Here is a 19,160-nt window from a genome sequence, read left to right as displayed (position 1 = left end):
AATTATGTTGTATATAAGTTAATGACATTTTTTAAGGCAGCCCTCAGAATTAGGAAAAATGAGGCCTGCATGAATAGCCGAGCTAAAACTGTTAGAAGTTGGCATCAGGTTGGCAAAAAAAAAAATTGACACAAAGGGGTTACTATAATACATAAAAACAAGGTCTGCAATTTTTTGCCAACCTTAAACACTTTAAGGTCAGCAGTTAGCTCAGCTTGCCAATGCTGACCCTAATTCCAAGTGCAGTTAAGGAAATTATAAATACAAAAACCAAGTTTAGTTTATTGTACAATGTTTATATGCATTTGGCTATAACATTGCATAAAAATACTCACAAGATAACATTTGTTATACAATATTTTGTAAATTGTTTTTACTGTTATGAAGCTTTTATTATAGTAAAAAATATTTTATAAATTAAAACTTTACACAGTTAACTTTAAAGTAAATAAAATCAACTGTGAAAATATTTTTTTTCCAAATTTAATAACAATTAATAATATCATTTTTGTAATATAAAACGCTTTTACATAAAAAAAAAACAGTTTGTCTAAATTTTAAAGCTAAAAAAAAAATGTGAAAGAGTGACAAAACTTTTTAACCCTTTCATTTAGTGGTGGTGGTGTATTATATATGAGAAAATAACAAATAACAGAAAAAATAACAAATAACAGAAAATACTATAAAAGGTATTAACTTTAAAACTGTAAAAAGAGTATTTTATTCACTGTACTGTGTTAGAGAACACTGAGTCATGAATTTAGTAATTAAATTTTTTGATTTTTGAAATAAAAGATGAATTTCTGAAGATTTTTTACCTGATAAGCTTGTCAAGTTCATCAAAAGAATTTGGTACATAGGCGCCTGCATCCTTTAATGCCTGAATAAAAATATTAATGATTTTAACTTAAAACAAAAAATATAGTATTAAAAATGAGGAAATAAACAAAAAAATTAAATGATAATCACCTTAGCACAAAAGCAACAAAATAGTTTCAAAAGAGTGTAGAAGAGTGGGGTGTAACCTGATGACAGAACTCCCTTTTTTTATTAAAGGGATCTTGATTGGATATGTAACTAATGTGAAGTGATTTAATCAGGTTTGAGTTAAAAAAACAAAGCAAGTATATTCAATATCAACAATAAACACCCTTTTAAAACAAAAACATTACTAAAAAAGTTCAAACAATTGTTTACACTTATAAAGCGTTTTTCAAAAATATTAAAACATCAGTTATAAAGGGTTCTTTACATTATCACGTACAACTGTTTTTGTATTTACAAACATAAAGAAACAGAAAATGTTTTATGCCTTCTTGTGTTATTGTAGGCAAAGGTAAAAGTGCAGAAAATCTTGTTTTGCATTAGCATAAGTATAGTATATGTTATTTGAATTCAAAAATGTTAATGCTAAATGCCAAAGCTTTTGTAGCTTCTGAAAGTAACAAAATCTAATTTTGTTTGATGATGCATAAAAAATTTTAAACACAAAGAAAAGTTCCCATAGCAACATTTCTAACACCTTAAATCAAAGATATTTTTCAAACTGCTTTATCTGAGCAAAAACAACATCTCGTCAGCCTCACTTGTTTCTTTTTAAAACAAGAATTTTGTATTAAAGACAGTTGCAATAGACAGAGCATAGAAAATTTTTTTAGGACATATGGATTAGAATGTAGTATCAAGCAAATATTCAAAACAAAAATAAAAATAAAACATTTCCTAATGAAAAAAATTACTTAGTAAAAAACTGATACAATAAAAAAAACTTTAAAATATTAAAACATTTTGATTTGGGTAATATTATTGCAACATCGTTTACAGTATTTTTTACAACATTATAAATAAGAAATAAGAATGATGTAGGTAATTAAAAAGTATGAATTACTACATCATTCTTATTTCTGAGTTATAGGTCAAGATCAGATTTGCATAAACAATAATTACACTCTTCATACAAAAAATTCAAATAACCTCTCATTTATTCTTTAACAATTTACCTTGTTCTTGGCAACAGCTGTTTCAGCCAAATTATTAGCACAAGCATTTGCATGTCCAAATTGCACCTGTAAAATTGTATAAATTTGTATGTATGAATAATTTGCACCTGTATAAATTTTAATTTTTTTGAAATTAAGTTTGTTGTTGAATAATAATGATCTTCATGTTATAGATTTTAAATTTACATTAAAAAAAAAAAATCAAGGTAAAAATTTAAAAATAAAAAATTGAAATAAAATTGATAACAACCATGTTTCTATAATAACCATGTTGTTATAATAAAAAACTATATTATTATGACAACTATGTGAGATGGGCCACTATCATTATGATAACATTTGCACAAAAAGATTTTTAGTATATACAAAAATCTCTTTTATACCTCTGTAGAGAGCATTTCAGAACATGTTCCAATACACCATGCTATGACAGGTTTTTTAATTTTGCCATCTCTAATTGCCTCACAAATACTATACTCATCTGTTCCACCAACCTTAAAACAAATATTACATTAAATTTTTAAAATAAATAAAAATTTTAATAATATGTTTAATCAAAGAATACCTCTCCAAGAAGCACCATCATTTTGATATTGGGATTAGCTTCATAACGAAGAAAGTGGTCAAGAAACACAGTTCCAGGATATCTAAACAAAGTTTAAAATATTATTCAAATTATACCCCCTACAAATTAACCCAATTTTTACAAAATGAGAAAGCTCTAACCTATCACCTCCAATTGCAATACCTTCATTAACACCATCACTGTTTCTTGATATAATGTTATTTAACTCATTTGACAGACCACCAGAACGAGAAACATAACCAACACTTAACAAAATAATTATTTTCTTTATACTTTAAAACTGACAAAATACATTAATCAGATTTTAATCATATTTTTAACAAATAAAGTTTCAATATTAAACTAAAAAAACCTTCCAGGACGATAAAGTTTTGAAGCAAGTATGTTATCCAGCATACCTCCAGTGTTACCAATTTTAAAGCAACCTGGTTTTATGCCTCCAACCTAAATAAAAAATAGAACTTCAAATTAAAATTAGCTCTTCAAAATGCATAAAAATAATAAATAAAATATAATAATCATAATAAAAATAATAATTAGAAAATTAAAGTAAATCAAAAAACGTAGAAAATTTACTGTAGCAGGGCCAATAATGTTGACACCTTTTTCCTTTGCTTTTTTATTGAGAATTTGTGTAATTCGTTCAGGTATACCTTCTGCAATTATAGCAACTGTTTTAAACTAAAACAAACGCTTGAAGAATAGTTATAACTTCTTGATTAAATATTTCAATACCTCAAAAACTACATAACTTAGTGGCAGAAAAAAAACAAAAAACATTTTGTTTCGTTTTTTCCTTGTGTTTTCCTTTTTATGTTTCTTTACCAAAGTCACAAACAAAAATTTTATTACATACATTATATGATGTTATTATATTTTAGCTTTTTACAAATATTTGACTAATTTCTAACCTGCAATTTCTAACCTGCAATTTCTAACCTGCAATTTCTAACCTGCAATCAATGGGTAGGTAAGACTATTTGATTTGGCAAAAGTAACTTGTCAAGAAGAAAGCAAAATCTTTTATAAAAACCCCTTTTAACCTGTGCAAGGAGGTTAAAACAAAATAGTTTAACAACATCAAAGTAATTAATGTATTTTTTGTTTACAGCAGCACCACCTGGGAATTCGACTAGCAACTATTTAGCAATATTCACAGCAATAAAGACAGCGAATTGGCCACAAAGATTGCTAGCTTAAAAAATATGCTCAAAAAATGGCATTTATTATGAATACCCATTATTTCATTATTTCAAATTGATCACAAGGCAAAAATGTTAACTGCATTAACTTGGAGCCATAATTTGAAAATTTTATTCTAATGACAAATTGTTTTGTTATGCATTAAAACATTTTTCTATTTTGAAACCACTTAAACACATTAAAATTTTGAAATAATTCTCAGAATTTACAGTTTCACCTTGTTATAAAAGGTGTAAAACAGTACAATAATTAGCAGTGATTTAGGGGTGCCTCAAGGCCCTTAAACAATTAATGGGTCCCTAATATTAATGAAAAAAAGTTTTTCAAAAGTATGTCTTGTTGGCTCTCATATGTAGTGAAATTATATAAAAATTTCAAAAATAATACTTATTTTGTATACAAAACATTACTCTAGATGTTGCCTAAAAAATAAAATTTGTAAACTAAAAATGAAAAACATGCACTTTTACAAAAAAAAATTTAATTATAATTTTTTCCCTCAATATTTTTTGTAAAATAATGATTGCTTTTGAAAGTTTTACAAAAATTTTTCCATAATCTGTTGACATTAAAAAAAAATAAAAAACAAGAGTAAAAAAAAAATTTTTTTTAAATAAAACCATTTATTGCTCTAGCCAAAACCCTGAGTTGATATATATATATATATATATATATATATATATATATATATATATATATATATATATATATATATATATATATATATATATATATATATCCTTCCATGTTTTACTTTTTAAATCAGTCAATCTATGTATATTCCTCACATGTTTTACCTATTTAAGTCAGCCGATGTACACTCCTCTCTATTTCAGTCAATATATGTGCACTCCTTGCATGTTTTACCTATTTAAGTCAGGTGATGTATGAACACTCTTTGCATGTTCAGTAGAACATTGAAAAAATAAAAAAAACTTTAAAAGTTTAATTTAAAAACATGAAAAATAAAAAGAAAAGAAAAAAGCAACTAAATACTGATTTTTAAACTAATAAAATTCTAGAACTAAAAAAACATGATTTAGAAACAAACCTGAGGGTAAGCAAGTGCTTCTAAGGTTGCATCATATGCTGATCTTAAAGAAGCAAAATTAACAAGCACACTTGCATTAGGATGTTTTTTTGTTGCATCAGCGAAATTAACAAAAACTAAAAATAATTCAAACTAAAATAATTACTTATAAACCTTTATATTATTTATAAACCATTATATATTCTTGATTTATAATTATTTATAAATCAAGAAATATAAATAACTTGTTCATTAAATCAATAAATATAATGTATGTATGTATGTATGTATGTATGTATATATGTATGTATGTATGTATGTATGTATGTATGTATGTATGTATGTATGTATGTATGTATGTATGTATGTATGTATGTATGTATGTATGTATGAGACAAAAAATAAATTTGAATATAAAATTTTATTTATTTATTATTTATTTTTAACTTGATAACTGTATGATCTATAAAGTAATTTATGTAACAATAGTATTGCTTTATAATAACAGGTCATACTATTTCTGTTATCTTTTATATAACTAACAATAGGACAAAATAATAGGTGTAAATAATATTTATATAACTATTTCCATAAACATAATAGGTTAAAATATTTAATAGTAACAAAAACTATTTCTACGTGTTAAACTTAATATCCAAATTGATTTAGTCATTATTAAAGTTACTTTTTATTGTAAAAGAACTTTTTTTCATAACTTATTTCATAAATAGAAGATTGGTTGGAATGTCTATACTACTGATACAAAAAGAAAGTTTATTAGGAACTTATTAAATATTAGGAACTTATTAAATATTAGGAACTTGCAAAATCAAGGCAAAACATACAACGAAATTGCTGATTTAATGGGTTAATTCTCAAACAATAATAAATATATTAAAATCTGTAAAATAATAAAAGACCACAAAAAAAACATCAAATATGATTGAGTTATCTTGTTATTTTGCTGGCAATAGTTCTTTTTAAATTTCTTCTACCTGGTCAAGCAATTTTATGCTTAAGTATTAACCACATTATACCTCCTTTATAAATCTTTACCATCCAAATTTTTCTTTTAGTCATTTGATTTTTATCTTCATAAACAATATCATTGTAAAGATCTGACATCCACTGAGCACCTGTATCCCATGAAACAATAAACTTCTAATAAAACCTTGAAAATCTCAGCCAATACACCAAAAAGACAAGGCACCTATCCTGAGTCATCTGAACAGCTGATCTCTCTTCACTACAGATTATCAGCTCAGCTGACCCACTAAATTTATTTATTGTAGAACCCTTTACTCTGAACTCTTCATAAAGCAATTTTTCAAAATAAACCATACACCTTTTTTAACAGTCTCTTTCCCTTTTTTTGGATTTTCTTCCAGTTTTATGTCATAAATGACTAATTTTTGTTGTGTAATTTTCTCTCAATTTGTGGGGATTGAACTCGGAACCTCTTGCTTATGAAGCGAGAGCTCTACCACTACACCACTACCTCAATTACTAAAACTTTAATATTTACTAAAACTTATTATTATTATATTTATTATTATTACATTTATTATTATTATTATATTTATTATTATTATATTTAATATTATTATATTTATTATTATTATTATTATATTTGTTATTATTATATTTATTGTTATTATTATTATATTTAATGATTACTAAAACTTATTAATATTATTATAGCAATTACTAAAACTTTAGTAAAACACTAAGCCTCTTCTCTTTAGAATGAATTTTTTTTTTTCTAATACTGACGAAATGACCAGTTTAGATGTGACCATTGTTTAAGAATTACTAATTTGTTGAAATAAGGCAACCATAATTTTTAGTTCGCCACATACTTTTCTATTATATAAGATCTTTTATGAATACGTTTTTATATTGTCCAAAATTGAGCCTTTACAGTTAATAATCGTTAGTGATAGCATTTAAAGAAATTTGGTGCAAATTACTTTATTGATGTTGCCAAATTTCAAAATTACTTGATTACTTAATTTGAGGGGACCCTTAAATTAATTTTTTTTTAAGTAGAATTTTTTATACATTTTTAATAAGATAGTAAATAATTTTTAATAAGATAGTAAACGTTACAGAATATATTAGTTAACATTTTAGGCAAAAATACTGAAATAAGACAGTAAAAAAGAATTTTTTGTGTAAAAAACCCTAAAATTTTTTATATTTCTAAAAAATACTTAGTACGTATAGTCTAAACCTCAATTTAAAAGTTGGCATGATAGTTCTAAAATTTAGCAGGAATGAAACACCCTATATATACCTAGGTGTTAATACCAAAAAAATGATATTAAAAAACAGAGCAAATTGGGGGATTCTGAATATTCCCATGATACATTTTACTGGTTGCATTTTTATATGTTGCTTAAAAATATTCAATACAAAAAATTTTAAATGAAATTTACTCTGTTGTAGATATTGAATGCCACACATATTTTATTGTGTATCAAAAAAAACTTTTACATGCATACAAAATTTTATTTATGTTCAACAGTGTTTTGCAGGAGACGTATGGGGTCACACATCATTCCTGACCACCCATATAGATTTTTGTTTCGACAACTTGGACACAACACTTCACATGTTTTAACAATTTGTGCATTTAAAATGTGCGCTAATTTAGAAAAAAAAATCTTAAGGAATGAGAAATGAAATAAAAATTCAAAAAACTTGAAAAAAGTAAGCTACAAAAATAACATATTTAACAAATTTTAAAAAAGAATATAATTTTAAATAAAATTTTTTAATTTAAAAGTGTTTCACTTAATAGACTTTAGATATGATCCAAGTTTCAAAGTTATTTAATTCAAGCTTAATTACTTTGGCATTTTCTTGTGTCTACTAAAAACATAAAAAAAAAAAAAAAGGTTCTCATAAATATGAGTTGAAAATCCAAAAACAAACTGTTAGCAGCGCGTACAGAACACATCACATTAAGTGCTACACTAACAGCTCAACTAATAAATTAACATATTTAAACTTTTTTTGCGTTCAAATAAAAATAAATATTTTAATGTTTTCAATTTTTTCAGGTTTATCTTTTGTTAATTTTCTCAATCATTAAAATTTTAATCTTTTTTTCAGTTTATGTTTTTTTAGAAATTTTCTCTTAAGTTTGGTTTTTCAGTGCATTTTTAAAAACGCCCAAACTATACATGCAAAGAGGTGTAGCCAAGTTGTCACAACAAATTATTGCAAGCGTGGTCAGGCAAGGGATGTGACTGCACGTGTCTCCTGTGAAAATCTGGTACATGGAGTGTACATACATTTCAGTCAATATATGAAAATTTGATGTGCTTTTGACCATGTTATTCAATTTATGCATGCATGCATGTATGTATTTAAAATAACAAAACAACAACAACAACAAAACAAAAAAAATTTTAATTAATTAAACTTTAAATTAAAATTTAATTAAATAAACAAACCTTGGATCATAATTTCTTTTGGGCCAAAATAAAATCGCTGATTATGATTTCCGCTATAAGTAATAAAAAAGTTTTTTAAAAATATCTAAATGCATAAAATATTTGATTTTTTAGTTATTGAATGTTGACTATTTATTATACATAGTTATGTGTAATAAATAGTATCCACTTTTAATTGCTTTTTAAATAATAATGCTCTAACTTTTAATAACAAATAAAAACATAAAAATAACTAATATATATATATATATATATATGTATATATATATATATATATATATATATATATATATATATATATATATATATATATATATATATATATATATATATATCAGAGGTGTACACTGGATTTTAAATGTTTGAGTTTTGACACTTACAGGCATTGTGCAAACTCCAAACTTTTGTATGTTTATGCTTATATCAAAAAAGAATGTTTTGCAAAGAATTAGTGTGATTGGAGCTTGGGAACAAAAAAACCCTATTTTTTGGGTCCACCCAGCCGTTAACGTGGGAGCAACGAGTTTATAAAATATTTTCTTTACCATTTTTATCTAAATTTATATTCATCAACATATTTCAAATTTCATGCAATAATCTCTTATTTTTCAAAAACTATGACAATATAAAGTTTTAACCCCCCTCAATTTGAAGGGGCTGTAAACATTGCAGGGTCATAAAAACTGAACACTAAGAGATTATTGCATGAAACTTGAAATTTGTTGATGAATATGAATTTAGATAAAAATAGTAAAGAAAATATTTTATAAACTCGTTGCTCCCACGTTAAGGGCTGGGTGGGCCAAAAAATTAGGGTTTTTTTGTTCCCAAGCTCCAATCACCCCAATTCTTTGCAAAACATTCTTTTTTGATATAAGCATAAACATACAAAAGTTTGGAGTTTGCACAATGCCTGTAAGTGTCAAAACTCAAACATCTAAAAATCCAGTGTACACCACTGTGTACACTGAAATTTTATATATATATATATATATATATATATATATATATATCACACACACACACCACTGTGTGTGTGTGTGTGTATATATATATATATATATATATATATATATATATATATATTATATATATATATATATGTATATATATATATATATATATATATATATATATATATATATATATATATATATATATATATATATATATATATATAGAACTCTTATATGTTGTCCGAAAATTTTTTCCATATTTTGTTGACAAAAAGTAAAAACTAAAATACAAGACCGGAATTTTTTTTTTTATTAATTAACAGACCGCCTGCCCCAACCAAACCCTCAGTCGATGTAGCAGCACTCCCCTGAAAGGTCAGGCTATAAGGTAGTAGATGTAGCAGCACTCTGTTGCGGGTCAGGCTATTTGTCAGTCGATATAGCAGCACTCCCTTGCGAGTCAGGCTACTTGTCAGTCGATGTAGCAGCACTCCCTTGCGAGTCAGGCTATAAGATATAGCAACACTTCGCGCATGATTTACAGTAAAAAAAATAAAAATTAAAACATTTTATTACAAAAATTAAAAATCAAAACATTTTATTAAAAAAAATAAAAATAAAAACATTCTGGTCAATTAAATTTGCGTTTTTGTGGTTTTTTTAAAAAACGATTAATTTGTAATTAAATTAATGGTTTTGACTTTCGTCCAACACGCAAATGTTGGACGAAAGTCAAAAGTAATTAAAAGTGACGTATGTGTTGGCGTAAGAATCATTTTTTTCCTTCCATGCTTCCCAAATGCAAAAAAATATATATATATATATATATATATATATATATATATATATATATATATATATATATATATATATATATATATATATATATATATATATATATATACATATATATATATATATGTATACACATACAAAGATACATACAACATACATAAAAAGTAAAAACACAGATAGACACACCTGAAAGGGTAGACAATAGCACGAACAGAATGTTCTTTCCTTCTACAAACAAAATCAAAATCTAACATCCCCTATAAATTGAATAGTTTCGTAGTATTAATTTTATCATTGCAAAATAATAATAAAAGAATACAGAAAAAAAAAGTAAACTCAAAAAGAAATTTAATCTTAAATAATCTAATATTTGTTTTTAATTTAAAAATGAAAGTAATAATCTAATAAATCAAGAGCAATCTTTTTGGATTTTAGATTTAGATTTGATGACCAAGCAAATGATTTGTTAACCAATCAAATGATAATTACTTTCAAACAAAATCCTTTCTTTAATATATTGATTTATTAAAAAAATTTTAAAAATAGAATTCTTAATTCAATATTACCTGCACTGCCCTAAGCTGCATTCCCCAAACAATTGCTTGTGTTTGGTCAGTAAACAATTCATAAGTATCAGATGTTTTTGTTTCGATATCAGGATTACCAGTTTCTTGTTTTTGAATATGTGATGACAAAATGTCCTACATATTTTGAAATAAAAACTTTCACCTACCATTTATTAGACTATTATCAATAGACTTTCAATTTAAATATTCAACAAAAATTGCTATTTTATAAATGTAATAGAACTCTGTGTTTTATATTTAAAATAACAACAAAACAAAAAAAATTTGCGATAACAACAATCAAACAGTATTATTACTTCATTAAGGAATTTATTGAGATCTAAAGATGCATCAACTTCTGTTGATTCAAGAGTATTTGATTTATTCAGTGCCATTCCTACTATTGCTGTCATGTGTGTTTCTGGTCCAAATACATGTAGTGGGACACCAAGTTTTTCACCTATAATTACACATTAAACACTCTTAATATATCATACAATCAAAAATTAAAAGTGTTTAATGTTAAGAATACTATAAATATATATAAGTAATAAATAACATAAATGTGTATAAGTTAAAAATTTTATAAATTCTATAGAAATTACAAAAATATGTAAGCAATTAAAGTATTCAAAAAAAAAGAAATATTTAAACTTATAAAGTTTTAACTTATTAGTTTTTCATTAATTCCTAAATTCTTTTGTTTTTAAATTACACTATTTGTAGTACCATTACATTATACAAATATTGTACATACCATTACAATTTAAAAGTGAATTTATTTTTTTAATTTATAAAGGAATTCAAAAGTCACTTTTTTTTTTTACTGAAAAAAAGCGAATTCATGAATTGACACACCTATCACACCTTATCTATCCAATATCCTTGTCCTTGTTGTTGTACTAAAGTATGTCAAATAGATAATAAATAATAATCCAATAATAAATATAAATATATATATCCAATAATAATCCAATAATATATATATATATATATATATATATATATATATATATATATATATATATATTAGGGTGTCCCAAAAAACAACATTTTTGAAAATAATCTGCTCCCAACCCCTAAATGTGTTCTATCTAATGCAAAAACACTAGGTTTAAAATATTATATGCTTTGAAAAATATTTAAAAAAATATTTTATAAGCTTTAAAAAAGATTTTAAATATTTTTATTATATGGTTTAAAAAATATTTTAATTTTAATTTAATATTTTAATATTTAAAAAATATTTTAAGCTTTAAAAAATATTTTAAGCTTAAAAAATATTTTAAGCTTTAAAAAATATTTTAAATATTTTAAACATTTCAATATTTCAAGACCCTCAAATATTTAATAGGTCCCTAATATTTTCAAAAAAAAAGTTTTTCAAAAATATGTCAACGTGGTACTCAAATGAAGCAAAATTATATAAAAATTTCAAAAATAATATTCATTTTGAAAAACTTTCAACTTTTTATCAAAATTATTATTAAAAAAACAAAAAAAATGCATTTTTTTCATTTTTTGTCAAAAAACATAATTTTTTTATGTCATAAAACCAAAAATAAGAAATCGACCCATTAAATAGTCTTGAGTGACCCCTTATAATATTTTTATTCAAAAAAATTTTAAACCTAGTGTTTTGGCATTAGATAGAACACATTTAGGGGGTAGAAACAGATTATTTTCAAAAATGTTGTTTTTTGGGACACCCTAATATACAGGGCAGTGCAGGTAATATATATTTATATATATATATATATATATATATATATATATATATATATATATATTATATATATATATATATATATACATATATATATATAGTGAAAACTAAATAATTTTTAATATATATTTCAATTACATAACTAAAAGTTTCACGCAATAGCGAACATCAGATGTAACAACAACAAAAAAGTAATGACAAAAGTTACATACAAAAAATGCTATGAAGTGTCCGCCTTGATGACATTAAAATTCTTTATTAGAAATTTATTTTCATGGCGGCATTTTAACGCAAGCTCAGTTCGTTTGCAAAATTTACCACCAGGTTTGAATGCCTCCGCTTGATCAAGAACATTCCATTTTAATATAGGTTCTATAGCTTTATTTTTGCATTTCCACACAAATTTTGAAAGTTTAGTGGAGTTGGCCATACTTTCATAAACAAAAGAGTTTTTATGTTTATACCACCTGTCTTTGAAGGTTTTCTCAGTAAGCCCAATGTAATAATATCCTTCTTCTTCTTGGTGAGTCTTTAGGTTGCAAATATAAATAAGATTTTTTGTAAGGCATTTTCCGTTGAGTGGGCATAAGGTGGTTTGTTGACAATTGCATAATTGCATAATTGATTGGCATTTTCATGACAATTAAATAATATCTTTTTATTATGAGAAGTAATAATAATCTTGGAAGGCAGCTATAACTAACCTTTAAGTTGTTTCGATTAAAAAGTTTGTGAAACTTGTGGCCTTTAGGGAAACATTTATCAATTGTACTCAATATTTTATCTACATTTGTTCTGACGTTGAGCGAATATGGTGGGTTAAACCAGATGTTTCTTTTTTGAGATTTTGTATTATATTTCTGGATTTTTGGAATGAAATCGATCTTATCTTTGAATCCACAAGGATTGAGAGCAATATTATAAAATTGTGCGGCTCTATCAAAAGCTTCTTTGCTTGAAGATATATTATTGATGTGATCATTTTTGGTACCGATTTAATAATGCTTGGTGGATGATTGGAATTAATGTTAATATATAAAGGATTATCTCCTGGTTTTCTATAAGGTTTAAAAGAGTTCTCAGAAAGGTGTACGTGGATAACATTAGGAATGCTACCCAGGTACACCAATGGCACAGCACAAATGACATCATAAAAACTTTCATTTTTCAATTGTTTACATACATCAACTAACAAATAGCTGTATACATAATTGGTATGTAGAGCATGCAACAGAAAATAACAATTAAATAAGTACTATAATCACAAATATAAAAAGAAATCATTGATTTTACAGCGAAGTGAAACTAAAGTTAATTGGTATAAAAAATATTATATGTTTTTTGTTTTTTAATAAAAATAAAAACATCCTGAATGTTTTTACTTTCGTTTTTTAATTGTTTACATACATCAACTAACAAATAGCTGTATACATAATTGGTATGTAGAGCATGCAACAGAAAATAACAATTAAATAAGAACTATAAACAGAAAATAACAATTAAATAAGGACTATAATTTGTGGCAGGATAGCTCAGTTGGTTAGAGTGTCAAACGAAAAGTTAAAAAAAAAACTCGGACTGCTGAACGATACGAGTTCAAATCCTGCCACCGCCAACTCAGCGCTTGAGTAGTACTTCGGCACACAAATATTGGTCAATAACGGACACTACTTTGGATTAGTCTTAATGACTATTTGTGGTTGTTCCTATGCTAAGCCAACAATATCTTCGGATATAAGAAATTTGTATAGAAAAACATAGCATGAAAATTGAAATAAATAAAAAATATAATCACAAATATAAAAAGAGACCATTGATTTTACTGTGAAGTGAAACTAAAGTTAATTATCAATATTAATTAAGTTGAAAAATTTTTTAAATAAACAAAATAAAAATTTTAAGTAATAGAAAAATTAACTAATGAAATTAACTTTACAAATTCATAACTTATCAAAATAACTTATTAAATTCATACAATTTACATATTATATTATTATAGAATATACAATTTAAAAAAACTACATTTACACAAACATTTCCCCTAAACTTATAAGAATTAAAATATTTAATATAAATCTAACCTAGCTCTCTCATTATCCTTAATCCTTCTTGATAATTAGGACCACCTCTTCGAACATAGATTTCAATTTTATGATCGACAAGCTCTTTTTGATAAACCTTTAAAGCTTTGACAATTCCCTTTAAAAAAAGTTATGTAAAATTTATGTACACACACCTACATATTTATGCATTTACAAATATCTTGGATTTGCATTGATGACCTCAAACAAAAGTAGTCATTTGTGGGAACACAAATACATACATTAAATGAGGGTTTGGGCAGGGTCAACCTAGATGTAAAGGGCTTTTACTATAGTCAAAAAAAAAAATTTAATCTTCTTTTTTAAGAAAACTGTCAAAATCAGCATTTTAAAACTTAAAAAATGCAAAATAGATAAAATATTAGAACTGTGCACGTTTGGAAAAAAGAGCGAGAGAACGCCATTAAAATATTTTTATTCAAAAAATACTAAATAAGTAAAAAATTACAAGAAAATAATGTTAATAATGTTACTATATATAGTAATTGAAAAATATTCAAATATCTAAATGATAGCACTTACTGAAAAGGTGTCTGCTACATTTGTAAAGTTAGCAATCCCACCACCAACGATAAGTATTTTACCTGAATCATCAAACTTTGACATATACTTTAAAAAGTTTTTAACAGGCATACATTTTATTATGAATTTTAAATAGGTTTAAACATCGCAACAACATATATGACATAACATCATAATAAAAAGGTATATTTATACATACACAAGTTGCAAATGCATAAAAGTTATTTCAAGTTAAGTTGAAAAATTACAATTTTTCAATACTTACTTAATCTTTTCAGAAAACGATATCTTTTAACATTTACTTTTAATACTTTTAACTTTTAACATTTTTTTATACTTTTTTAAATTGTAATTGCAGGTAGTACAACAACTTGTAATTAGTAAATGTATATATAATATTCTTTTTTTGTGATATATGATGTTAGATTATAATAGTATATGACATATTGACAGGGATAGTGCAAATCTGCATAACTTTGCATTGGCTACTATAATTGGATATAATTAACTTTAACACCAAATATCTATTGTTGACATTACTAAGAACATGAATAATACCCCCTATGCTAAAATGAGCCCAAAATCTATTGAAATAAAAAAATATATAAACCTTTTCCAGTAAAAAATCTGTAGGGCAGATATGCAGTATTATTCATTGCAAGTTATGCAGATTTGCACAATATCTCCGACAATATAATATTATGATAATATGCAAGTTGTAAAAGTAATTAAAATGTTAATTAGACTAACTATCAAAACTTAATTTTACTAAAAATAAAATGATTAAAAGAATTTTCATCTGTAAAACCTTCAAAACCCTACTTTAACCCTAAAAATACTTTAAAAACCTTTTCAAGGTATTTAGAGTTTCACAGAAAAAAAAAAATTTAATAATTTCCTAAAATTCATCTAAAAGATCTATGCATGTTTTGGGTTTATAAATACCAGCCTAAAACTCATAATACAGCTGGGTTTATTTTTACAATATGTATAACTTTGTTTAATTTTGGTAGGAACAGACACATAAATGTGTGCTAAACAATTAAAGATAATGAACCGCATGTATAATAAAATCTTTTATTATTAATCAAATAATTTATTAATCAATTACTAAATTAACTTACAACTTGTTTATTTCAAAATGACTTTTAATTAATAATAATTTAATAACAAAAATTCAAACTATAAGAGTGTCTATAAATATTATAATTTAACTGTAAGTTTTTTATTTCTTTAACTTTTTAACTTTTCTTTATTTTAACTTTATTATAATTTTTAACATTATTTATTTTATTACGGGTTGTTAATGGAAAACAATTAGTAACTTAGCTTGTAAAAAAATCCTTAAATAAAGAAACTTATTCAGTTGTTATAAAATTTTTTAATAATTTGAACGATTTGTAATTATATAATACCTATAAAATAATATAATAAATTGGTAGTCTGAAGACGTGGCTATAAATAAGTGCTGGATCTAACTGAAGGTAGCTGAAGAGCTCTAACAAAAAGATCATACCATCACCATCCAGAGTATTCATAAATATTATAAGATGCCTGACTAGATACTTGTGTTTAGACACAAATCAATAAAAAAAGAGAGAAATACTATTACAGTTTGTGATGTGAAAAGACACTTGATAATGTGTAGGCATCACATCTATAAAAGCCTTGTAGCTCATGGCACCACTTCTGTGAAAAGCATATAGCTCATGCAATGGGGATGTTACTGTGGCGTTGTTACTGTGCTCACACAGGAACAACACCTAGAATAATAGTTATGATGATGATTGTAAACTTTTAATTAAATCCTTGAAACTATAAAAACATGGAAACATGAAATCCTAACAACCATGGAACTAAATGCTTAAAAAACTTGAATAATTATTGGACAAATTGTGTAAAATTAGCAAAAACTGAAAACTATCAGCAGCAATCCAAAAATCAAATCTTAAAAACATTTTTCCAAGAAAAAATACAATACTTGATATAGCACATGCAGATACAATAAGTCTTTAAGATTGATTTAATGAGTCTTGAGTCAATGTATCTTTGAGAAGACTTGAGTCATTGAGTCTTTATTATTAAATTAATGAAAATTAATAGTAATAAACTTTTAATGAGAATTTACTTTCAACAAACTTTCTTTTAAATTTCTTCTAATGAATGATTAAGAGTAAAAAACTTTTTTTTCTAGTAATTTCAAAAAAAAATTTTTTAAGTAAAAATAATTCTTACCTCTAGATTTCTTCTTTAGATTCTTTTTTTAGTAGAATTTATATTTTTTTACTGATATTGTTAATTTTAATCAAATAAAATTTACCAAATAAATGCTGTTTTTCAACTGAACTTTTTATTAACTTGCTAAAATTTAATAAAAAATGCAAATTTTTTTATCCAATATATTAAACATTGCATTATAAATGCATCATAGAAAAATCTGAAAATATATAAATTATATATTTTTAGGTTTTTCATTTTATAAGGCAAAATGTTTTAAAAAAATGATGCAAAAACCAGGCCATTTTCGGAAAAAAACTTGTTAAAATTGCAATATCTTGGGAAACATTCAACACTTTGCAGCAAAATTTTGTGTGTTAACTTTTTTTGTAAACAACATGAATTTTTGAATAAAAAAAATAAAATGTATTAGAACAATAGCAAAAATAGGCTTTTTATTTTTTTCATTGTCCTTCTTTTTAATCTTTTTCTAAAATTTTCAGATCTTAGAAAAAGATTAAAAAGGAAGAAAAGATTCAAAGGAAAAAAAGATTCAAAGAAAGAAAAAATTCAAATAAAGAAAAGATTCAAATAAAGAAAAAATTCAAAGACAGAAAAGAACACATATCTAAAACCTTAAAGTTGGCGTTTAAAACTAAAATCTTAAAGTAGGTACTTAAAACTAAAATCTTAAGATTAGCGCTCAAAACTAAAACCTTAGACTAACACTCAAAACTATCAAACATATATTTAATAAACGTTCTATAAAATATAAACTTTATTATTTGAAACACAATTATTTAAAATGAGGTTAAATGCAGCTGAACGAGAATCTTTTCGAAAGCGACTAAAAATGTTTTTTGTAAATAAACCTAATATTAAAAAAAAAAATTGTAAATCATTTTGAAAAGAAGGATTTGCTCGAAGTACAATATATGATAACCTAAAAAGACTTGAAACTGTTCAATCGTTTTCTGATAGAAAGCACCCTGGTCGTCCGACATCCTGGACTAGAGAAAAGAAAGCCAAATTAACGAGACTTGTCAACAATCGAAAAGGGGTCAGTCAGAGAAAAATAGGTATTAAATTCGGTGTAAATCAATCGACAATTGGTCGTCAGTTAAAAAAAATGAATATTAAATATAGAAAACGTGAAAAGACTCCAAAATACACTATAGAACAACAAATAAAGGCAAAGAAAAGAAGCAGGAAACTAGTTAACCAACTTTATAACACAAAATCGCTTCTAGTCATCGATGACGAAAAATACTTTTGTTTTGCAGGGGACAACATGCCTGGAAATTCTGGATACTACACAAACAACAAAAAGACATGCCCAGAAAGTGTTCGTTTTATAAGAAAAGAGAAATTTCCAAAAAAATTATTAATGTGGATATCTGACCGTGGTATGTCCGAGCCATTGTTTCGCACTTCCAAGGCTGTAGCGATCAATTCATCAATCTATATTAATGAATGTTTAGAAACGACTTCTTCCATTTATTATAGAAGACGACTTCTTCCATTTATTCACAAGTATCATGGAGACTTTAACTATTTATTTTGGCCAGATTTAGCAAGTTCTCATTATTCTAAAGATTCTCTAAATTGGATGGACCAATATGTCTATTATGTTGATAAAGAATCCAATCCCCCAAATGTGCCTCAAGCACGACCAATTGAAAATTTTGGGGGACATTTGGCACAGAAGGTTTACGAGGGAGATCGGCAAGCTTCAACAGAGCAAGTTTTGATTGATCGCATTAAACTAAAACTACAAGAAATTGATTTAAACTTTTTACAGTCGCATATGAAAGGCGTCAGAGCAAAATTGAGATCAATTGCAGATGATGGTGTTTTTTCATATAAAAAATATATTTTTATTAAAAGATAAATGCTTTATTTAAAAAAAACATAATAGTAGTTTGTTTTTTTATTTATAAATAAGTTATTGACGTTTTTATTTTGTCCGATAACTTCCGCATCACCCGTTAGATCA

General features: G+C 25.1%; 1 protein-coding gene across 1 annotated transcript in view; it reads right to left on the bottom strand.

Annotated features, from left to right (window-relative positions):
* Positions 1-19,160, bottom strand: part of LOC100201862 (ATP-citrate synthase) — a 52,487-nt gene that overhangs the window by 10,467 nt on the left and 22,860 nt on the right. Inside the window, exons 8-21 of the mRNA XM_065810433.1 lie at positions 14,948-15,009; positions 14,405-14,522; positions 10,915-11,057; positions 10,598-10,732; positions 10,218-10,288; positions 8,281-8,333; positions 4,841-4,956; positions 3,163-3,267; positions 2,939-3,030; positions 2,727-2,831; positions 2,566-2,647; positions 2,384-2,494; positions 2,001-2,066; positions 819-880 (exon numbers count right to left, since the gene is read on the bottom strand). Coding sequence (XP_065666505.1) covers positions 819-880; positions 2,001-2,066; positions 2,384-2,494; positions 2,566-2,647; positions 2,727-2,831; positions 2,939-3,030; positions 3,163-3,267; positions 4,841-4,956; positions 8,281-8,333; positions 10,218-10,288; positions 10,598-10,732; positions 10,915-11,057; positions 14,405-14,522; positions 14,948-15,009 — 1,321 coding nt within the window. The remainder of the gene's footprint in view (positions 1-818; positions 881-2,000; positions 2,067-2,383; positions 2,495-2,565; positions 2,648-2,726; positions 2,832-2,938; positions 3,031-3,162; positions 3,268-4,840; positions 4,957-8,280; positions 8,334-10,217; positions 10,289-10,597; positions 10,733-10,914; positions 11,058-14,404; positions 14,523-14,947; positions 15,010-19,160) is intronic.

The sequence above is a fragment of the Hydra vulgaris genome, chromosome 11, assembly GCF_038396675.1.
Source record: "Hydra vulgaris chromosome 11, alternate assembly HydraT2T_AEP".
In the NCBI taxonomy this organism is placed as follows: Eukaryota; Metazoa; Cnidaria; class Hydrozoa; order Anthoathecata; family Hydridae; genus Hydra; species Hydra vulgaris.
This window is presented reverse-complemented; position numbering and strand designations above follow the sequence as displayed.